The following is a 20,413-nucleotide window of genomic DNA, read 5'->3' as shown; positions in this document are numbered from 1 at the left end:
CTTATCCCACAGGATTAAACTGTAGATGCTGAAGACAGGAGATTAAGTAGAAAGAAAAGGTAAATGCTGAGGATGAAGAAACAGAGCAACCTTGGTCTTGGTCTCCTCTATGCTTAGCAGTGCCCTAGTTTATGAAAATGTCTTTGCAAGAGCCTGCATGCTGAATCTGGCCATAATACTCCTCTGAACCAGCAGAGGATCAGAAGAGATTGCACATAAAAGTATTTTACATAACTGTCAGCCTGTTGTTGAAGTGCAAACAACTATTTAGCTCATCCTATTCAACTGCTGCCCTTCTTAACAGGAATGCAGACAAAAAAATAAGCTACTTGCAATATCCAGACACTACAGGAACTTACTATACTGCATACCAAAGCACTTTTGCTCATCCAAACTGCAGCTGGGATGAGACAGGTGTTGCAAAAATGGGTGGTAATGCATCCAAAGCCTGCTGGGGCAAACAGAAGGTAATAATAGCTGCTGTGGCATGGAGGGGTGAGGAGAGGTGAGAAAAGACAAGTGCACAGGGAGACAGGAAATGCCCCAAGATCCAGAGTGATGTAGCTCAGACCTGTTGTAGAAAAACACCATATATTGCGAATTTCCAGAAGTGTATTTCCAGCTGGGGAGAAGAAAGACCTATCTGGATCAGAGGAGCTGTGGATGCCCTATCCACAGATACATTCAAGGTCAGTCTGGATTGGGCCCTGAGCAACCTGATCTAGTGAATGTCATCAATGGCAAAGGCATTGTAAGTAGATGATCCTTAAGGTCCCTTACAACTCAAACCATTCTATGATTTTATAATTCTATGACTGCAGCTGAAAAGATAGAAAAAAAGCTGCAAATCAGATATATGTAAATTGAAAAGGTTGGGATTCTCAAAGGAGAAAATAAAAATTAGTTCTAAAATTGTCATCTCTCTGGAGAATACCCACTTTCCCTGAAGTGTGTATCAGAATCTGAGTAAAGCTTCCTGACCAAAGCAGACACAAGGAATATTGCATAGTGATAAAATAATAAACTGGAAGTCAAGGCTGCATTCAAATCCTAAAACCAATAACCCCTTTTTTTGCTTAAAGGACACATGATAAATCCGAAGCTCACGCTGTGTTTAAAAAGCTACTTGTAACAACTGATCTGTATAGCTCCCAGGTCTGACACAATACATCAGTATCAACACCTGAGCTCCCAAAAGCAAGTAAAGGGCATACAGGTGACAGGGTGCTATGCCTAAACAGATCATTTTTTAATTTTTTAAAATATCTTATGTTTTGAAACTTCCTTGTCCCAGCTCAGAGATGCTAACTTCTGTCTGTCGGGTATGTCCCAGAGCTGAGTTACCTGGGGACCTTGGCTCTGGAGAGATTTGCAGGCTCACTTCCAGAACAGTGGAGGGTTTCACCAGCATCCTGCCTTGGATTTGGAAAACTGAACTCTTAATATGTAAAATATTTCTGTGCTAATAACATTATATCAGGAAAACAATTTAGGTAAAAAAACTTACCAATAAAAAAAAAACAACAACAAGTTGTGGGAAAAAAAATAAAACTTACCAATTAAAAAAAAATACAAGTTGTGGGATAACTGGAGATTAGTGTGAAAGCCAAGATTTAAGAGGAACCAAGGCAGAATCATGAGTATTTGGGAGTGACTTGAATGGAGACTGTTGGGAGAATGAAAGTTGAAATGAATGAAATTAATGAAACCAAAAGTTGCAGTAAAAAAAAGAGGAAATATCTTGAGGTTTGAGGACTGATGTTGAACATTTAAATTCTCTTGCCTGATCTTTGTTTTTAATTAAAAACAGGCTTAGATCTGGTTTAATAGGAAACCAAATAAACCTTACAGTTGGTTGGTAATTCTTCTCAAAAAGAATATGCTGGAAAACCATCAGTGGAATAGATTAGTCAGACTACACCTCTGCTGTACACTTTCTGTTCATTTTTGAGGGACTGTCCTGGTTTAGGGCAAATTTGGGAGAAAACCTCCAAAAGGGCCCCCCCCACAGAAAGCCAAGCCACATGGCCCCTTCACCCAACCAGATCAGGAAAAAATTTTCTCAGCGAGAAGTGGGAAAAAATCTTTTTATATTAACAGGCAGAGCACTCCCCAGCACACAAAATGAACAATACCAGATGACAAAACTAATTTGCTGCTCTGAAGAGATGACAAATTCAGAAAGCCTCTCCTGTGGGTGATCTCTCTGTTATCAATCCCTCTGGCACTGGCAAAGGCCGCTGCCCACAGCAGCCCCGGTGGCCACAAAGTGCAAGCTCTCGGTGTTTCCCTGGGTCTCAGTTTGGAGCAGGTTAGAACAGTTCTAAGAAAAGGGAAAGAGAAAACCATTCCAGGGAACTTCTCTGCCTCAGCCAGCTAAACTAACTAAAGATCAAAGGAGGGTCCTGTTCTGCCCTGTCTGTGCCCAGACACTGCAGTGGATTTCTCTGTTCAGCCGTATGTGGAGTGAGTGAAGTCTCTGATAACAAACTCCGTGCTTCTTCTCTCCCCTTTCCTCTCAGAGCCAGTCTTGAAGGCACAGAATACGATATCCAGCATTAACAGAACACACCATGGGGATACAAGCATCATAACATCACCCTAGGACAGGGACATGCAAAGTGGTGACAACAGAAAGATCTGGGCTTGGCTGCTGTCTGCCTCCTTCCTCATCTGCACTCACTGGTTTCTCCTTTGGGGAGGGAAGGAGTAAATACAATTCTGTAACCACAAAGATCTTGTGGTTTACTCCCTGGTATTTCTGTGGGAAGAGCTTTTTGTCCCTTGACCTTCATGTTTGTCCATAAATGTAATCTTCTTGAACTTTGTGTGCAGGAGCAATTTTTAGCCCAGCATTTCATTTCTTCCCAATAAGTGGGTTTTTTTTAGACTGCTTGTTGAAGGACATTATCATCCTACATATCTCCTCCCAGTGCTAGCAGGAATTTGAAAGCAGTTTCTGGTACTATCCTTTTCAATAGGCCATATTCCCCCTACCATATTCATCATTTGCTCATGTGAATTTTTATAAAAGGGACAGGAATTAGACAAGGAAGAAGACATGAAACTACTTTTCACTATACTGTGCAGTTACATAGTTATTTCTACTTCAGTGAAATTATGTAAGCCACAGTTAATAGTGAAGAATCGTGGCATTTTAATACTCTATGATGGCTTTTATTGGATTTATTTCTAATTTAACTGTATCTTGTTTTTTCCAAAACATCAGTGGATTTTTTATGTCCTTAATTTTTTGTTCTCTGTTTGGTAACAGTTCCCCATTACTAGAAGTTTGGTTCCTAGTTCCCCATTATTAGAAATGGGATTGCCACTATCGTAGCATAGTTAGCAGTAGATTCTTCTTTTCCTTGTACAAGTACAAGAGAAACTTCTCACACTCACACTGACAGAGTTTTCATATGGCAGGAGATAAAGTTGCTCTCAGTCAAAATTACCATAGAAACATAAAATGGCTTGTGTTGAAGGGGATGTTTAACATAATCTACTTCTGCTCCCCCCACCATGGTCAGGGAGGGATTCCTTTCACTAGACTGAGTTGCTAAAAGCCCCATCTGGGTGTCCATCCTTGAACATGTCAGGGACAGGGCATCTGCACCCTCTCTGGGCAAGCTGTGCCAGTGCCTGACCACTCTCACAGAATAGATGAAGACCCTGAAACAGAACAGATGTAAGACTCTAAGAAAAAAATTCTTTTTTTCTTAGAGTCTTACATCTATTCTGTTTCAGTTCGAAGCCATTTCCCCTTGTCCTTTCACCACATGCTCTTGTAGAAAGTCTCTCTCTGTCTTTCTTGGAGACTCCCTTCAGGTACCAGAGAATCTCAATTAGGTCACCTCTAAGCCTTCTTTTTTCCAGGCTGAAAAACCCAATTCTGTCAGCTTTGCCTTATAGGAGAGGTGCTCCAGCTTTCTTATTATCTTGGCCTCCTCTGGATTTGTTCCAATAGGTCCAAGTCCTTCCTATCTTGGAGATCCCAGCTCTGTGTGCAGTGCTCCAGGTGGGTCTCAGCAGAGCAGAGCAGAGCAGAGCAGAGCAGAGGGGCAGAATCCCCTCCCTGCCCTGCTGCCCATGGGGCTCTGGGTGCAGCCCAGGACACGTTTGGCTCTCTGGGCTGGCAGTGCCATGGCTGGGCCATGTGCAGCCTCTCACCCACAGCACCCCAAGCCCTTCTGGGCAGGGCTGCTCTGCCTGTGCTGGTACCAGGGGTTGTCCCAGCCCAGATGCAGCACCAGCACTTGGCCTTGCCAAACCTCCTTATATTCTCATGAGTTACTTCTTGAGCTTGTCCAGGTTCCTCTGGACAAGGCATCTGATCCTTCAGAAGTGTCAGCTGCACAGCTTAGTCTGGATTCATAGCAAATTTGCTGGGAGTGCTCTCAACTACTTAATTTATTTCATTAATGAAGATGCTACACAAGACTGGTCCCAGTATGGATCCCTGAGGGACACCACTTGTCACTGATGTCCATCAGGACTCTCAGCCATTGACAAGTGCCCTCTGGATGTGACCATACAAAAAATTCTTTATCCAAGGAATTATGATCTAGCTGCCTGTAAGGTTAGTGACATGTGACTGAAGGTCAGGAGAGAATGAATGGATGGTACGAACTATGTTAACACGTAGGACAAAACTGTGGGGAAGAGCGTGGGGAGCAATATAGATGTCAACAGAGAGAGAACTCTGTGGGCAGGAGTCAGGTTGTGAGTGTTGCAAATAAATGGGAGACAGAGCAGCTGACAGTGCAGGGGAACATCATGGGCATGAGACTGATGGGAAAGGGAGGAAAATGCAAGTGGCAAGCACAGTTTTGAACAACCTCCAGAAGCTGGAAAAGAGTGGGAAGGTGCTTACACCTATTCCTTTTGGGTAGCAAGTTGGAAAACCTGACTGCATGTGTGTTTGCAGTTAAGCTGAACGGAAAACTTGAGATTGACACACTTGACTTCAGCTTCCTTGAATGAAGAATAAAAAGGTGAAAAATGTAAGCAATTGTATTTTGAGGATGTTGTGATTATGAAGTGGTTTAATTTTCTTGTCATTTTGTCCCTGGTCCTGAGTATCTACAGTTTACAATACTGAAAATACAAAGTACACAGCAGTGGATAATGACAGTTCCCCCATTTTTGCTTTCTCTGTCACAGTGCATATTTGTTTTTCTCTTTAATATCTTGGTAGTTCAAACTAATTTATGATATAATCCTAGTAATAAATGGTAGGAAGGAAATTGCCAAGTTCCAATCCTGTTGAACCTTTTTCTCTCAGTAGCAGGTGATTGGATTAGAAATTGCTCTTCTTGTGACAGGAGGAATTACTGAACAGATTGTGTTTTAATTCTTCACTATACATACAAAATCGTCAAAATGCAAAGATTTTGACATCTTTTGAGATGAAGCATAAGAATATGAGTCTTTTACTTATAGAAGAAATTAATTCATCAGTTACAGGGGCTTTACAGAGCAGAATTATTAACATATCTAATGAGCCTAATACTAATCTAATTTACCTATACCAATACATATTGATAGAAACTGATGTACTACCACTGCTGTGCGATTTTTGCTGTGGTGAATTGTTTCAGAAACACTCCATAATAATGTTATGTAAGTTGGTAATTCAAAATCTCTGATAATTAATCTGACATTAATTATCAAACATGCAGTAGTGTAATAAACTAAAGAGATGTTTGCTTTAATACAATAAAGCCTTTCCAATTATCTCCTTCCTCTTACTCAAGATGTGTGGGTCTTAAGGGTACTTCAGTCATGACAGTAAGATTAAGCCCTGCAAATTCTCTTTCCCTTTTGGAAAGGCCTTCTGCTCCCTCATACCTTGTGACCCTCCACTCCTCTGCACATCCCTCACTGCAGACTCAGTCAGATGCTGTTCCCATGCACTCACCTACAGACAGCAGGCTCCTGCCTCGAGAGCCAAGTGGAAAAGCAGCTTTCAACCACTGATAACTTGCCTGAGATTGTTACCCCTGCAAACATAAAAAGTTTTAGCTCTCCCAAAGCTAGTGCAGAGGACTTTGATGAGCAGGACTGGTTTCATGAGGTCCTGTGCCCTGTCAGCTGCCCGCCCTGTCAGAATCAGAACCAGAGGAGTGACTCAGGACAGGTAGTCCTGGTTTAGATAAGCACTTGCCTCCATGAGCTGGTGTGTTAGAGTGGGGCTCACATGCCTACAGAGAGAAGAAAGGAATAAATCCCCCACTGCCCAACCAGTAAGCCCAGCACAGCTTACTCAAAGGAGGATTTCTGGGAACACATTCAGGACTCTGCTGTTACTTCATTTGCTTACTCACTGATGGACAGAGGCCTGATTCACTGTGGTCTCATCCTGCTCTTTTCTGTAGTCACTGGCAAAATTCCTCTCAACCACAAAGGACACAAGATAAGGCTGGTCTCCCTGCTATCTTTTCCTTTCTCCATCTGTTTTCCCACCTGTGTTTACACAGGTTTTCCTTCATGCAGCAGCCCAGACATATGTTTCTGGAAATTTAACCCCTTTTTTGCTGTTTTTAACAGATTCTATATTAGAGCTGAAGAAATGTTGACATTGCTAGGGAAATCCAAACTTAGTGTTTAGGAAGTGCAGATATATTTTTATCAATTAGGTCTGAGGGCCCCATGGAGGTTTTGTTAGCTGAAGGAGTTTCCTAATTCCAGTAGATAAATCTTCAGTAACTCACACTGCCCAATTTTTTCACGTATCCGTTGCAGATCCAGCTCCCCATTGTTTTTTCCCCCACTGAAAATCCCACTGGTATTATGCCACTTGGAATCAGTAGATAAATCAGTTTTTAGACTAACTAAAACTCATATCTCTAAATTTTTTTTTTCCTATCAACTTCCAGGTGTGTTGAACACAAAGAAATGAATGTGATTTAAAAAAAAAAAAAATGAGCTGTATATATGAGAATTACTGTGTGTGAATATGAAATTGTATTGGTCCATCTCTTGCGTTGTAAAAGGAGACAAATACATGTTTTATTTTACTTACTCAAAGGCAGATATCACTATCTGTGCTTCATGTCATCATTCATCTAGCAAATCTATCTAGAAACCAGATTCTCATTGCCATCTTCCCAGACAATGTCCCAGAGACATATTATAGCATCTTTTCTTTTTTAGTTTATTTTTTGTAACATGTAGTTCATGGAATGCCTTCAATTTTAAATGTTTTATTTTGCTTCAATTATTTAATGCAGTTTTAACATTTACCCTTCTGCACTTAAAATTCTAATAAACTCTATTTTGCATTTACTTCAGCTTGTAGAAGGCCAATTAGACAGAACTTCTTTGACCTACCTATTATTTATGGAACTTTTCCCCCTCTTGGAACAGTAACTGTCAGTATATTTTAGACCAGTGCAGTGGAAAATAATACCATGGGAAATGTTGAGTCACTTTAGATTATATTTTCCCACTTACTTTTTTCTGGTTACACTCTAGGTGCTTCCTTTTGATAGAATACTTTAAAAGATTTGCAGTATAATACTGATTATAAATAGGAAAAAATCTGTTGAAGTGCTTTACATATGGACATTATGATATGGTATGATTTATAATTTTACATTTTGCAAAAAGACTGCATATGGCTATTTGTTATTCAAGGTAGTGGTGGATTAAGTCTTTCAATATTCATACTATAATCCAGATAGTTAATTATAAGTAGCCCCACTGAGGTGTGATTATTCATATTCTTAATAGCAGGGACATAATTAAATGCTTTAAGGGAGCAGGATCTCCACATCTCCATGCCAACTCGTTTGTAAAACATTTTTCAGCTGAACAGTATAGAACATTTTTCTAAAAATATTGTCTGCAAGAGGGCCTAAAAATTAAATATCTTTTTGGCACAGACTAATCTGCCATTTTGAGGCTACATAATATGCAATAGTCCTCATAATATTGCATAATTTCTTTTTGACAATAAATTGTTATGTTGTTCTTTTGGCATCATATTTTATATTGAAAATAACAGTCAGAAGGACTTCTTGCTATTCAAACTCAATAATTTTTTTAAAAGTACAAGAGAATTTTTAGGAAGATAGAATAAAAAAAACTTACTCTTTTATGCTAAAAGGTAGAAGCTGATTTGGGTTTAGGAGTTTTATTAGGTAGCAAACATAAATTTAACAGTATTCATAATTATAACACAAGTAATATGTCTTGCAATCTAAAAGCATAAATAAATTAAAATTATAATTCTACTAATTCAATAACAGCATACATTTTTAATTTAAACTTTATATAACTAGACACAAGTAAAATATGACATAGCATGCCTTGGAAATCAAATGTGGTCAACACAGATAAAGCAGAAGATTTTCCAAGCACCTTCAATTTCACACAGTAGAATTTTAACTAAATATTTGAGTTTAGATTAAATATTTAATGTAAATATTTAATTCAGAACTGACAGTCTCGGATAATTTTTTTAATAATTTAATGAAAAGAAGTACAATATTTTTATAGTCGACTTTAATTTAACTTGAATAGTTTAAATTGTAACTGTTAGTGTTTGCTAAACTCAACAAAAGCATACCACTGAATACATTAGGAACTAAGTGGGTTTTTTTCAATAGACAGTAAGCATCCGTCACAGTAAAAGTAGGAGTAAATGAATTAGATAAAATCACTTTTGGCCTTTGACACAGTGAGTATGGAAACTACATCTGTACTTAGGCATATTATCTTAGAATGTTAGCTTAATTATTAATTTTGTAAAGCATATAGAATTCCTAAAGGTGTGGGCTTTTAAAAGATAATAAATAGACTATCTTAATCACTCTTTTTAGAAAGAATGCTTTAATAAGTAAGAAGAAAAACATATAGATGCTCTGTCATAAATATCATTGAAGACAAAATATGCACTTTTATTTCTATTTTATAAAATGATCCTAAGCTTCTGTTCTGTCTTACAGACCTTTCTTAGAAGAATTTGATAGAACATGGGAGAATAGTCAGGATGTAAGAAATGTTCATAAGTCTAGATGTGGCATTCAGTGCCAGGGTCTGGCTGACAGGGTGGAGTTCAGTTGAAGGTCAGACTTGATGATCTTAGAGGTCTTTTCCAACCTCGCTGATTCTGTGTTTCTGTTACTGGCTTTTGTCTGCACAAGTAATGAAATCTTGGCCACAGCTATTTTCAGAACCTGCACATGGAAGAAAGCAAAGAGAGGTCAGGATGAAAAATAAGAAGTTCCTGCTCAGATAACTTGCCACATTTTATTAAGATGAGAAACTGGTTTCTCCTAGCTAAGTGGCATAAAATACACATTTGGAGCTAAAGAAAGGGTTGTTGGCAAACCCTAAAATATTTTTTTTTATTTAATAAGTATTTGTCTATAAATTCTATCAAAGTTTGGGTCAATTAAATGTAGGCACTTTTCAAATGAGTACTTTTCCCCTAAGTAATTTTTTGCTATGTGTTTTGCTATTTTTACATTAAAATAAATAAAATACTATTAATTAAACTATGAACATGTAGAGAGCTCAGGTCTCAGTCTTCAGAGACAGAAATTTCATACTACACACAGGCAATAAAAATGTTAGCTAAACTAATGTATGGGGATTTTGTTTGGGGAATTTCAGGGTTTTTTTGTTATTTGTTTGGTTGGATTTTTATATAGGATGACTAATAAGGGCAACAGCTATCACAAATTACAAATAGATATATCTAAAATAAGTTCAGGTAAGTAGTTTAAAAAGTGATAAAAGACTGGAGATGGGATATTACAGAAATTGCTTTTCATTCCAATCAGCCATTTTCAGCCCCTCTTCAAAACAATAACTTCTCAGTTATGTATCCAGGCTCCCTCTCTCCAGCTGATGAGCCCAGATATCTGAAAGCAACTCAACAGACAATTATTGCTGTCATATTTTGAACGAAGATGTTATGCAGGCTGTATCTCCTAACTCAAACTCACTTGTCTGCAAGTCCGTATTTAGTGTAAACATGATGGCAAAAGCGGCAGTTTTTCCATAGCTTCCTTTTGGACAGTCCAGATTACAAATCTGGCTGTAAAAGGCAGGATTTATCTCCATTTTCTGTTCTTCTTAAGCTCTCTTCCTTGCTGCAGAAATGTTCCTCTTGAGCAGTGACTATATTTTAGGATTTCTTAAATGCAGGACTGAATTTTTTAGAACACAGATTACTGAAATTTTTTAATTGCATCAAACTACATTCTGAGTAATTTTAAGACATGGTGGTAGATATTTTAGTAACTATAAAAACAAAACCATCATATCTCCGAGTTTACCATTGCGTACACTAGCAACAATACACTGAAATTTTGAACACATTAAAAATGTGGAAAAAATATAGAAAAATGTATTTCTAGAATTTTCCGGAATTTAATAAAGAAAAAGAAAACAGAAGTGTAGATGATTCTGTTAAAGTAACATGTTATCATATGAAACAGCTTCTCCCTCTTTTCTCTATGGGGGATGCTTAAGTCAACGTGGAACTGGAAAATCACTCATTTTCTGAAAGAAGGGGATGCCTAGAAGCCTACTGATTTTTTTTTTTAACTTGCTTGAAGTTCATATAGTCCTTTCCTGAAGGGAAAAAGAACCCAGCCACACTCATACTGTGTGTTGTAAAGCTGGGAATTGAGTGCCCCATGCTGAATGTCCCTTGCTGTGACTGGCACAGCAAGAAATTGCCCATTAGCTAGTTTCTGCTCAGTGGACAACTTCAGCTGCTTGAAAGAAGTAAAGAACTATCAATCTTTGTAGCATGCCAAGGAGATGCTGTTATGAAGAGCTGTTGGAAAATAAGGATAGCCATGGTGGTTCTGGGAAGCTTACTCTGAAGTCTTATGAGATGGGTGGATGGAAAGAGCACTTAGACATTTGTCTGTGGTAGTTCTGCTCTGTATAAAATAAACTATATTCTAATCCACTGTCCTGTTCTTAAAAAAATATTCCCAAGTCTGTTAGACTGACTGACCCAGGCTTTTGAATTGCTTTGACTTTCCATCTTTCTTCTGCTGCTGGAAGTAGTCAGCCTGAAGATCTGACAGCACGCAGAGCAACCTATATGCCCACAACAAGAACAAGTTTGCTGTTGAGGAACTGAAGCAGTAGTCAGCTGTCCTCAGTTGAAAGGATCTCTCACTAGATCCTGAAATGTTTAATCTAACAGATTATGGGAAATCACACAGCTTTGGAAGGGGACAGAAATGTATAAAAACTGTTAGTTGTTTTTAGTTGTTTTTAATATAGGCACTATATAGCTGAAATACTGTTGAATTCATTCATTCCTTACTACACAAATTTAATTTCTGCACCTAGTAAAGTTAACTTTATCCTTGCAAGACAAAGATGCACATACGGTAGTTCATTGTAAGAATTTTCTGTTCATACAATGTGACATCCTAAGCTAAGAAATATGGTCCATGCAGACATGACTGGCTTGGTGTCCTTCTGTAAACTTGCTAACTACTGGACTCATAGCTTACCTTTATCAACACAATTGGTGGGCACATTTTTTCTGTAGATTTTCTGTAATCAAATGTTAATGTGACATATGAGGTAGAGTAATTACATCTGGAATATAAATGGTATGTAAAATGAACAGATGATGAATGGACAAGTATACACTCTCACAGAAACTGTATTGCTTCTCAGAGTAAAAAAAGGAATTTTCTTACCTAAAAATTTTCTGTATAAAATGGAAACCAGAAGTTATTGCTAGGATGGCCAGTAGATACATACATACCCATTCAGCAAAGACTAAAGAAGAGATGAATATCATACATGCTACTAGTCATTAATCTCCCCCACATTCATATACACGGATCTGGGGGAGATTGGTACATAATACATTACGTATACATCCCCATATCCTTATTTTCTCAAAAAGGTGTTTAGGCATCATGTAGCAACAGAGGAGGGCTAAAAATTATCTCCTATAGTGGCATATCAGTACAGTCCATAAGAGCAATAAACCTGGTCTCAGGATCAAAACTTGATCCTTACAAAAGATCTATTAATCCTATTCTTTAAAATTCATACCGTGGGCTATGTCACTCACCTTACCTCATTCAGATTTTCCTGAAATCAGCCTTCCTTATTGCTGTCTTTCAGAGATGCAGAATTTCCCATGGAGAGTGTTCTGTCAAATTAATGCAATAGTAAAACACAACCTATGCATTCCCTGTTTTATGAGAAACTGATACAGGCAAGCTCCTTTAGAAATTCATAGTTCCAAAAATTGGAACCTGATCCAGCTTTTGCTGAAATCCTGCCACAGAATCATAGAACCACTTAGATTGAAAAGACCTTTGGATCACTGAGTACCACCGTTAACCCAGCACTAACAACTCCATCATACAGCCACATCCCACACAGGTGTGCAACTGATATGTTAGTGATCAATTTTGATTATTACAACTTTCCGAACAAGGTTAGCTTTAAACTTCTATCATTGCACATTTCAGTTAGAGACTTCGCAGCAGAAAGTACACTGTATTTGAGCCCATTTCCATATTCCTTTGAGGGCTGTCTTTTTACATGGGAAAGACCTGATCCTTGCAGACCACAAATTATGATTTTCACAAGTGAATTAATTAAATTTTCATTAAACTTGGACTGTAAGAACAAATTAATGTTTTTAGCATCATTCTGTGTTTTCAAACAGTCATTTTTCATTAGTTCAGTGATTGACAATTGTTTCACAATGTTCTAGGTAACAGTTGTTGACAGAGATTAAATAATTAAAGTAAAATTTGCATTTAGAATTAAATTACAGGCTCCTTTTAGCCTATGGAACTTAAGACATTCTTTTGTTTGGAAAGGAAAGATAGTAATATTTCACACACTGAAAGTGTCAGCATGAAGGCAATGCACCATGCCAAATGCACATAGTAATATTAGTGAGTAATATGCTGCTGACACTTTATTTTTATGCTAATAGAGCACCTTGTTTATCCAAGTTATTTAAAAACAGTCTATGCCTTTTGTGTTCCCCTATACACTCCTATGCTATTATTGTATCTCCTAGTCTTTTTAAATCAATTGAACATCAAGGAGAGTGTAATTATTAAGGGCACCTGGTGTACCTGATGCCACAAAGGCTCATTTTAAATATGTCATGGCGGTTTTCATTACTTTATTATTTTCATGAAAAACAAACACTTTGGTTTATTTAAATGAACACAAGTGTTTAATAGGAACTCATTTCAGTATTCTGTGTTCCTCCTCTCTGGTCCTGGTAAGAAAGATTTCAAATATTATTTCTTATTATGCTTGAGGGTCTGTCCAAACAAATAGATGACAGATTAACACATGCAATTAGCAAACACTTTAGTTTTATGAACAAACTACAAATGATGCTATTGATACATATTACAAGGCAATATAGATAATGTATCAGTGACTACAATACAGTTCTAATCAGACAAGAAATACTACAGGAAATGCAGTATGTGGGTATTCATTTACAGTATTTTTTCTTTAAGGAAACTGTAGTTCAGACCATTCAACTGGAGTTGAGAACACAAAGCTGTCTTTGCTTTCTGAGCAGGCAGGCTCCACAGCAGCACTCCCTGACCATTTTCTGGGCACTGGGACATTTGTCATATCTTCTCTGACATGTTGTTTATTATTTTATCTAACTAGTAAGATTACAGATATTAAAAGCCTTCCAGACTTATAGTCTTCAACCAGAAGTTGTGGGCTGACTGAGTCTGCACATTGGAGTTTTCATTGATTTTTTCCCTTCACCTTGACAAAAAATAATAGAAGATGAAAGAAGCAGAAGAGAAAAAGAAATTATTTGTTCAGTAATATCCATGAATTCTATGGTCCCATTGTCCTGTCATGAAGCCTAACATTGTCTCTTATGGTTTCTTCCCATTCTTCTTGTTTAAGTAATCTAAATACAGTAGTCAAGACTATTAATGATGAAAACTGTACTTTCTCTAATTTTTTCTGCACTCTTCAGGATGATAGGGATTTAGGAGATGCTGGGTTTTTGGGGAGCATTTGATACTTTTTATACTCAAGTATTTGTTGAGAGTAGCAGAAGACACCTATTTATGTATCTTTATTGTTTGCAGCAATTTTAATTGAAGAGAGCTGAAAATCAATAGGTGATCATTAGTCACACAGACTTTCCTGATAATTTTCTCTAAATTCAACCATGCATTGTAACGCTTTATCATTTTTGAGACCTAAAGAATATCTTAGGAGATAGAACAGGTATTGTCTGCATTTGACTGCTCCCTTTGGGCAAAATGTCCTTCTCTAAACTAACTAAAATGCAGTGGGTTCAATCTAAGGAGAAGAGGTCAAGCTAAGCTAGGAGTGAGAAAAGGAAAGGACTGACTTCTGTTATACCTGGCTGGTTCTTTACAGTAAACTGTCATTATTTCATGGGCATCAAGTTTTGTGAGGGACTTTAGGTCAAGTCTGTTACCAGCATTCTCTATAAATTCTGTATTTTACCCTCCCAATAGTCTCTATAAATTGTCCCCAAAGCTGTTGGGGTTTAAGTACATTCTGTACTAGTACTGGTCCAATGTTAATTTACTTTGATTTATCCACTGTAATTTAAGCATCTTATCCCCTAAGCCTTCAGGGTTGGATAGCATGTGGAAATTCCTCAAGAAGTATGTGACAAAAAAACCAAGGTTCTTCATATTCTAGATTAATAGAAAATACGTTTCTTAAAGACATATAGCAAAAATACCCCAAACCAAGAACTAGCTTGGTACTTTATAGAACTGAAGTCCCCAGAATTATTTATTAGTTTTCCATTTGAAAATGATAGTTTGATTGAAATTGAGCATGTAATGGACAAAAAAGCAAGGTAGAAGACAGTTTCCAACTTTTGTATTTAAATATGAAGTATGAACTCTCAGCCCTTGACTGCTGGAACTGAGTAGGGAAACTGTCTCTCACCCTGCTTGAGCTCAAGAATTCTCAGTATTTCTAAGTGTGTTCTTAGTCTTAAGTTTGAAAATAAGATGAACTCAAACACTACTTTTTGCAAATGAGTTTTTAATTTTCTGTATTTTAGTAAATAAATATTTTACACCATGTGTTTTGCTGATACAAGCCTCAGACATTGACATTGGCCTCTATTGCAGTCGCCCTGATACTGTGGGTTGAAGAATTAGAAGTCAGAAGTTTGGGGCTGTTCTTAGCTTCAGTTTCCAGTATTCCAGAACAATGAATTCCTGTTGGGGGCACTTGCAGAGAAAGGCTACTAGACTAATCATATGAATTCCACTTTTTAATCTAATGAGAAAAAAGTTCAGAAGTTGTAAGTTTTCTCTCCCCAAAATACCTAGGACATAAAGATCAAGGAAACAGAAGGCATGTTCATGCTTCAAGGTTTTTTTTTTCAGAACAATTCTTATATTCAAATATCATTACATCATGATATCATGTATTGCATTAGTTCAGTAAATCTGGTGAATGCTTAAAGGGATTGGTCCTCTATAGCAGCTGTATATTTAAAAAAAACCAACAGAATCACTTGTGTTAGTTCAGCACTTGGGTTAGTGAAAGTCATCAAGCTGTGTTTGACAGCCGATGTATCATTTCTTAGAACTTGAAGCACTATTTTAAAAAGGCTTCATAAAATAAGAGTTCATACCAAGAAAACCTATAGGCAGGGCTCTTAAAGGACATGAATTACTTTTTCAGAGTCACAAAAATAGAATCAAATACCTTCAGAAATGTCCCTGCAACCTTACGTAAGCAGAAATAGAAAAATTGCTGCTGAGTACTAAATTATAACTTGTTAGCACAGAGTCAATTTCCACCTTTAAAGTTTCACATGGTTCAGTAACTTCTTTGTTTTCAGTGTGTGCTGAATTTTTCTCTCCCCAGAGATCTGCTTATTAACCAAGGGCCGTCGAACTGCCAGCGTACGAGCAGACACGTACTGTCGCCTGTACTCCCTCTCCGTGGACAACTTCAACGAGGTCCTGGAAGAGTACCCCATGATGAGAAGGGCCTTCGAAACCGTGGCAATTGACAGACTTGACAGGATAGGTATTTATTTCATTTTTTTGCATATGATTAATTCTTAAAATCCATTTTCTTTCCCTTGAGCTGCATGATAAAATAGCCCTCTTTAAAAGTTTTTTTCTGTCATGCTGCAGTAAATGTTTTCTTGATCTATAAATAACATGTGTGCAGACAAGAATTTTGCAGTCTCACTTTTAAATAATAAAACCCACTGAGTTTTAGAAAGGTCTTGTACTCCTCTGAGGATTATTTTTCATACTTTAATTATCATTAGTATTATTTATTAATCCGGTAGATTTCTTTTGCTGCCTTCAGCACTTGATAGGATTTATGCTGTGTCACGAGCAGTAGATGACATTTTCCTAAATAAATTGCTTACGGATGACATCTATAATGCTGGGAAGAGCTGAAGCCTCTCAGCACTCACAAACCCATTGTTTGTTGAAGTGAATTAATCCTCTGCAGCAGGGCTCTCATTTTCCTCACAACATGGGCACTGCTAGCCTTGATGGCTGCACACAGGCACTGCTCAGATCTGCCTGCAATCAGAAAAGCAGTCCAATAATATGCAAGTAAAAGGCAGAAGGGCATGCAAGTGAAAGGCAGAAGGGTATGCCAGATTATCATATCAGAAGGTGTAATTTGCTGTTCCAGTATTTGGGACCTCCAAACAGGACATACTAGGCAAAGCATAAAGTCTTCAGTCAAGAGAATTGCATTCTGATCATCATTATTTGCACTCATTTTAAAATACAGCTGTTAAAAAAAAAAAAAAAGTCACTTGTCCTGTTTGGTGGTGTTTCTGCAACATCACAAGAAAATTTCAGTCTGAGGACTTCTCCAGATCAACTCAATGCATTAAACTTGTACAATGTGTCTTGCAAGATAATTTGTCTTGCAGTCCAGCTCTAAGTATTATGTTCTTGAAAAATATTAGCACTAAAGCTCCGGTTTGTTCTTGGAGTAGCAATCCCATTTGAAGTGCAATGTTTTATCGAAAAAAAAAAAAAAAAGAGGCAGTTTAGTGCCATTGTGTTCCCAAGCATCTGACTCAGACAGAATAGCGTCTACATCTTACAGACACTGTGAGCCATCATGCAGACATCAGGTCACAGTGTACAGAAGTCTTCACTGTGCAAGCAGGTGTCATATTATCCACGAGTTCATATTAGTTCACAAACACTTAAAAACACTGGTTATTATGATATCTAATAACTAGTCACCAGAAATATGCTAGATGGCAGATGTGCTCTTAACATCTGTTACTGTTTAGTGGAAATTCAGACAGTTTTGCAACGAGAAAGATGATGTAGGTGCAGAGCACGATGACTGTTTCTGACAATTTTTCAGGAAATGACGGTTCTTACATGTAATTGCAGTAATAGCAGTGAGCTGCAGGTGAGGGGGCAGAGCAAGGCCCGGTGCCGGAGCGCGGCGGGGCTCCGAAGGGCCGCGGCGGGGACAGGGCCGGGGCGGGCTGCATGCGGAGCACAGCCGCGGGAAGCTGCGGCAGTGCCGGCGGTTCACAGCCCCCTCCGGCCCTGGGCTGGCCGGCCGAGCCATGCCCGCTCAGCCACCCGCTGCCTGCTGAGGCTTTTACAACACACAGTCCTCAGCGATGGGTGCTGGAACACAAAGACAGAGCGGGGCCCTGCCTCCGCACCTCGGACTCACTAACTCTTCTGCCTCTCTGTGAAGGGAAGAAGAACTCGATCCTGCTGCAGAAGTTCCAGAAAGACCTCAACACCGGCGTCTTCAACAACCAGGAGAATGAGATCTTGAAGCAGATCGTGAAGCACGACAGGGAGATGGTGCAGACCATCGCCCCGGTGAGCCTGCAGCAGCTGCCAGCCCTCAACTCCAGCACCTCGACCTCGTCGTCGCGCGGCAGGACGCAGTCCCCTCCGGTGTACACCAGCAGCAGCCTCTCGCACACCAACCTGCACTCGCCCTCGCCCAGCACGCAGCCGCCACAGCAGGCTGTCATCCTGTCGCCCTGCTCCTACACCACGGCCGTCTGCAGCCCGCCGGTACAGAGCCCGCTGGCCGGCCGAACTTTCCAGTACGCCTCGCCGACCGCCTCGCAGCTCTCCCTCATGCAGCAGCAGCAGCAGCAACAGCAGCAGCAGCAGCAGCAGCCGCAGGCGGCGCAGCAGCCGCCGGGAGCCGCGCAGAAGAACGAGGTGCACAAGAGCACGCAGGCCCTCCACAACACCAACCTGACGCGGGAGGTGCGGCCGCTGTCCGCCTCACAGCCCTCCTTGCCCCACGAGATCTCCACCCTGATCGCCAGGCCTCACCCCACCGTGGGGGAGTCCCTCGCCTCCCTCCCGCAGCCCGCGCCGGGCCCCGGCGTGCCCCCGGGCGGCCGGGCCACCGTGCCGCAGCGGGTCTCGCTGTTCCGGCAGATGTCCTCGGGAGCCATCCCTCCGAACCGCGGGGCCGCGCCGCCCGCCGCCCCGCTGCAAAGGGATTCTTCCACAGTCTTAAGCACAGAGCCCGAGGGAGACAAACCGCGGTTCGCCTCAAACTTATGATCCCTGGTGACTGTGAGCAATAGACTTGCAACAAACCGAGCACCATCCCCCGAACTGTTTTAGCCTGTTTCCTAATGTGCCCCAGCAGTCTGCTATCAGAAAAATAATTTAGACAGCTTTGCCCTATGTAACGAATGTAAAAGTTTTATATATATATATATCTAAATATATATATATAAAGGCAATTAAAAAAACTTGTTTGAGTTCACGTCTTCCTTTTTGCAACCATTGCAGAAGATTAAAATTAGCGCTAATATTACTTATTTTTAATGTGTTGACTTTAAAATCAGCCTAACAGATTTCTCTGTTTATGAGATTGGCTGTTTTCATGGGGAACTTGTCAACACAACAGCAAACTTCAAACAAGTATATTTAAAAAAAGAAAAAAAAAAAGGAAAGAAAACCATCAATTTAACTAACACATAGCACTGACTGAGTGATATTCTGAAACCTTTGTTACTTCATTTATTGTGTATGCGTTGTTAATTTCTTGTGAAGAATTCAGTTGTTATTTCACATTGCATTTCATATGTTAGCACCATCCATTGGAATTTAGATTGGAAGAGAATTATATTGCAAACACCCGCAGTGTAAAGGGAGGCACTAGCACTCCTCTGGATAAGTTGTAACCTCATGGCATGTCAACCCTTCTGTTGTCTAAGGGAATTGGGTGGACTTTGATCTTCACACTGCTAAAGACTTTTCAAAGACTAAATATATTTCCATTGTAAATAACTTTTTTGACCCAAGCAAAAATAGATGCTGTGTGGTGTACCATTGCAAGGTCTTTGTTTAGGAATTTAGGTTCCGCTTTTCACTTCAAAATTTACAGTTTTAAAATTTGTTAAAGCTAAGTGCAACACAACTGTTAAATTGTAATGCAATGGCTTAAAACCTACAATGTTACTTTGACATGCAATGTTTTATGCAAAATTGTACGCTTGATCCTGCAAATCGCTTGTACTTCACCAATACCATCACTTTTCTTCTTCTTGCCCTCAATAGCATCTGAGAATATTCCATGCATGCTTTGGAAAAAAAAAGACAATAAAAATAGGTTTGGTCAGTAGGAAAAGGCTTTACGGTATCTTAGAAAATAATAACCATTCATTAATTGTGTCTACCTTAAAATTCCTATAATGCTGACTTTGAATCTCTGGTTTAAGTCTAGAAGTGAGGTTTTTCATTTAAAGGATTATTTGTAAACCACAGCTTGATTTAGACTTTCAGGTGCTTTCTGTGTCTTCACTGTAGTTTTGTAGTTGACTGTGGTGTTAATTTACAAAAATAAATATAATATAGCATCAAGTCTGTCTGGAAATGCACGATTTGCTCTGTGTATATTGTAATTAAATGGTTAGTATATCCTAAGGCATGTAGTGTCAAACATAGCCCATAGGTATGAGGTTTATTATTTTTTATGTCTTCAAAACAGAAAGGGAATGGTGACAGAAAGCAGGGTTAAAGCATACTGTTTTGTGAACATTTTGTTTTGTTTGCTCAAACCTTCACATTATCTTATCCACAAAAAAAAAAAAAGAAAAAAAATTCGTAATCGTTTGTGCCTGATTTGTCACATTAAATAGAGATTGAAACTAAATGTGTCATAATTTAACTCACTGAAAAATCAGCATTATGGATATGATACAAGCATATATTCTGTTCCTTAAAACCCAGCTGACTCTGTTAAGGAAATGGATGCAAAGGAGTTCTCCTCTTCCCATCAATGCTGAGTTTAACAATGCATGGAAAAATTAAATAACATCACAAACTACGTAATGCAGTGAATCCAGATGTACTTGAGAGCCAAGTAAATTCTCTAAAGCTAACAGAGCTTGAACCCGTGCTGCCTGTTATACCTT

General features: G+C 38.9%; 1 protein-coding gene across 2 annotated transcripts in view; it reads left to right on the top strand.

The window, feature by feature from the left end:
• Positions 1-20,118, top strand: part of HCN1 (hyperpolarization activated cyclic nucleotide gated potassium channel 1) — a 190,738-nt gene extending 170,620 nt beyond the window's left edge. For both annotated transcript variants that reach the window (XM_074532372.1, XM_005495368.4), the window contains 2 exons: positions 15,874-16,038; positions 17,713-20,118. In XM_074532372.1, coding sequence (XP_074388473.1) covers positions 15,874-16,038; positions 17,713-18,551 — 1,004 coding nt within the window. In that variant the 3' untranslated portion in view covers positions 18,552-20,118. The remainder of the gene's footprint in view (positions 1-15,873; positions 16,039-17,712) is intronic.
• Positions 20,119-20,413: the final 295 nt, after the last annotated feature.

This window comes from Zonotrichia albicollis, chromosome Z, assembly GCF_047830755.1.
Source record: "Zonotrichia albicollis isolate bZonAlb1 chromosome Z, bZonAlb1.hap1, whole genome shotgun sequence".
NCBI lineage: Eukaryota > Metazoa > Chordata > Aves > Passeriformes > Passerellidae > Zonotrichia > Zonotrichia albicollis.
This window is presented reverse-complemented; position numbering and strand designations above follow the sequence as displayed.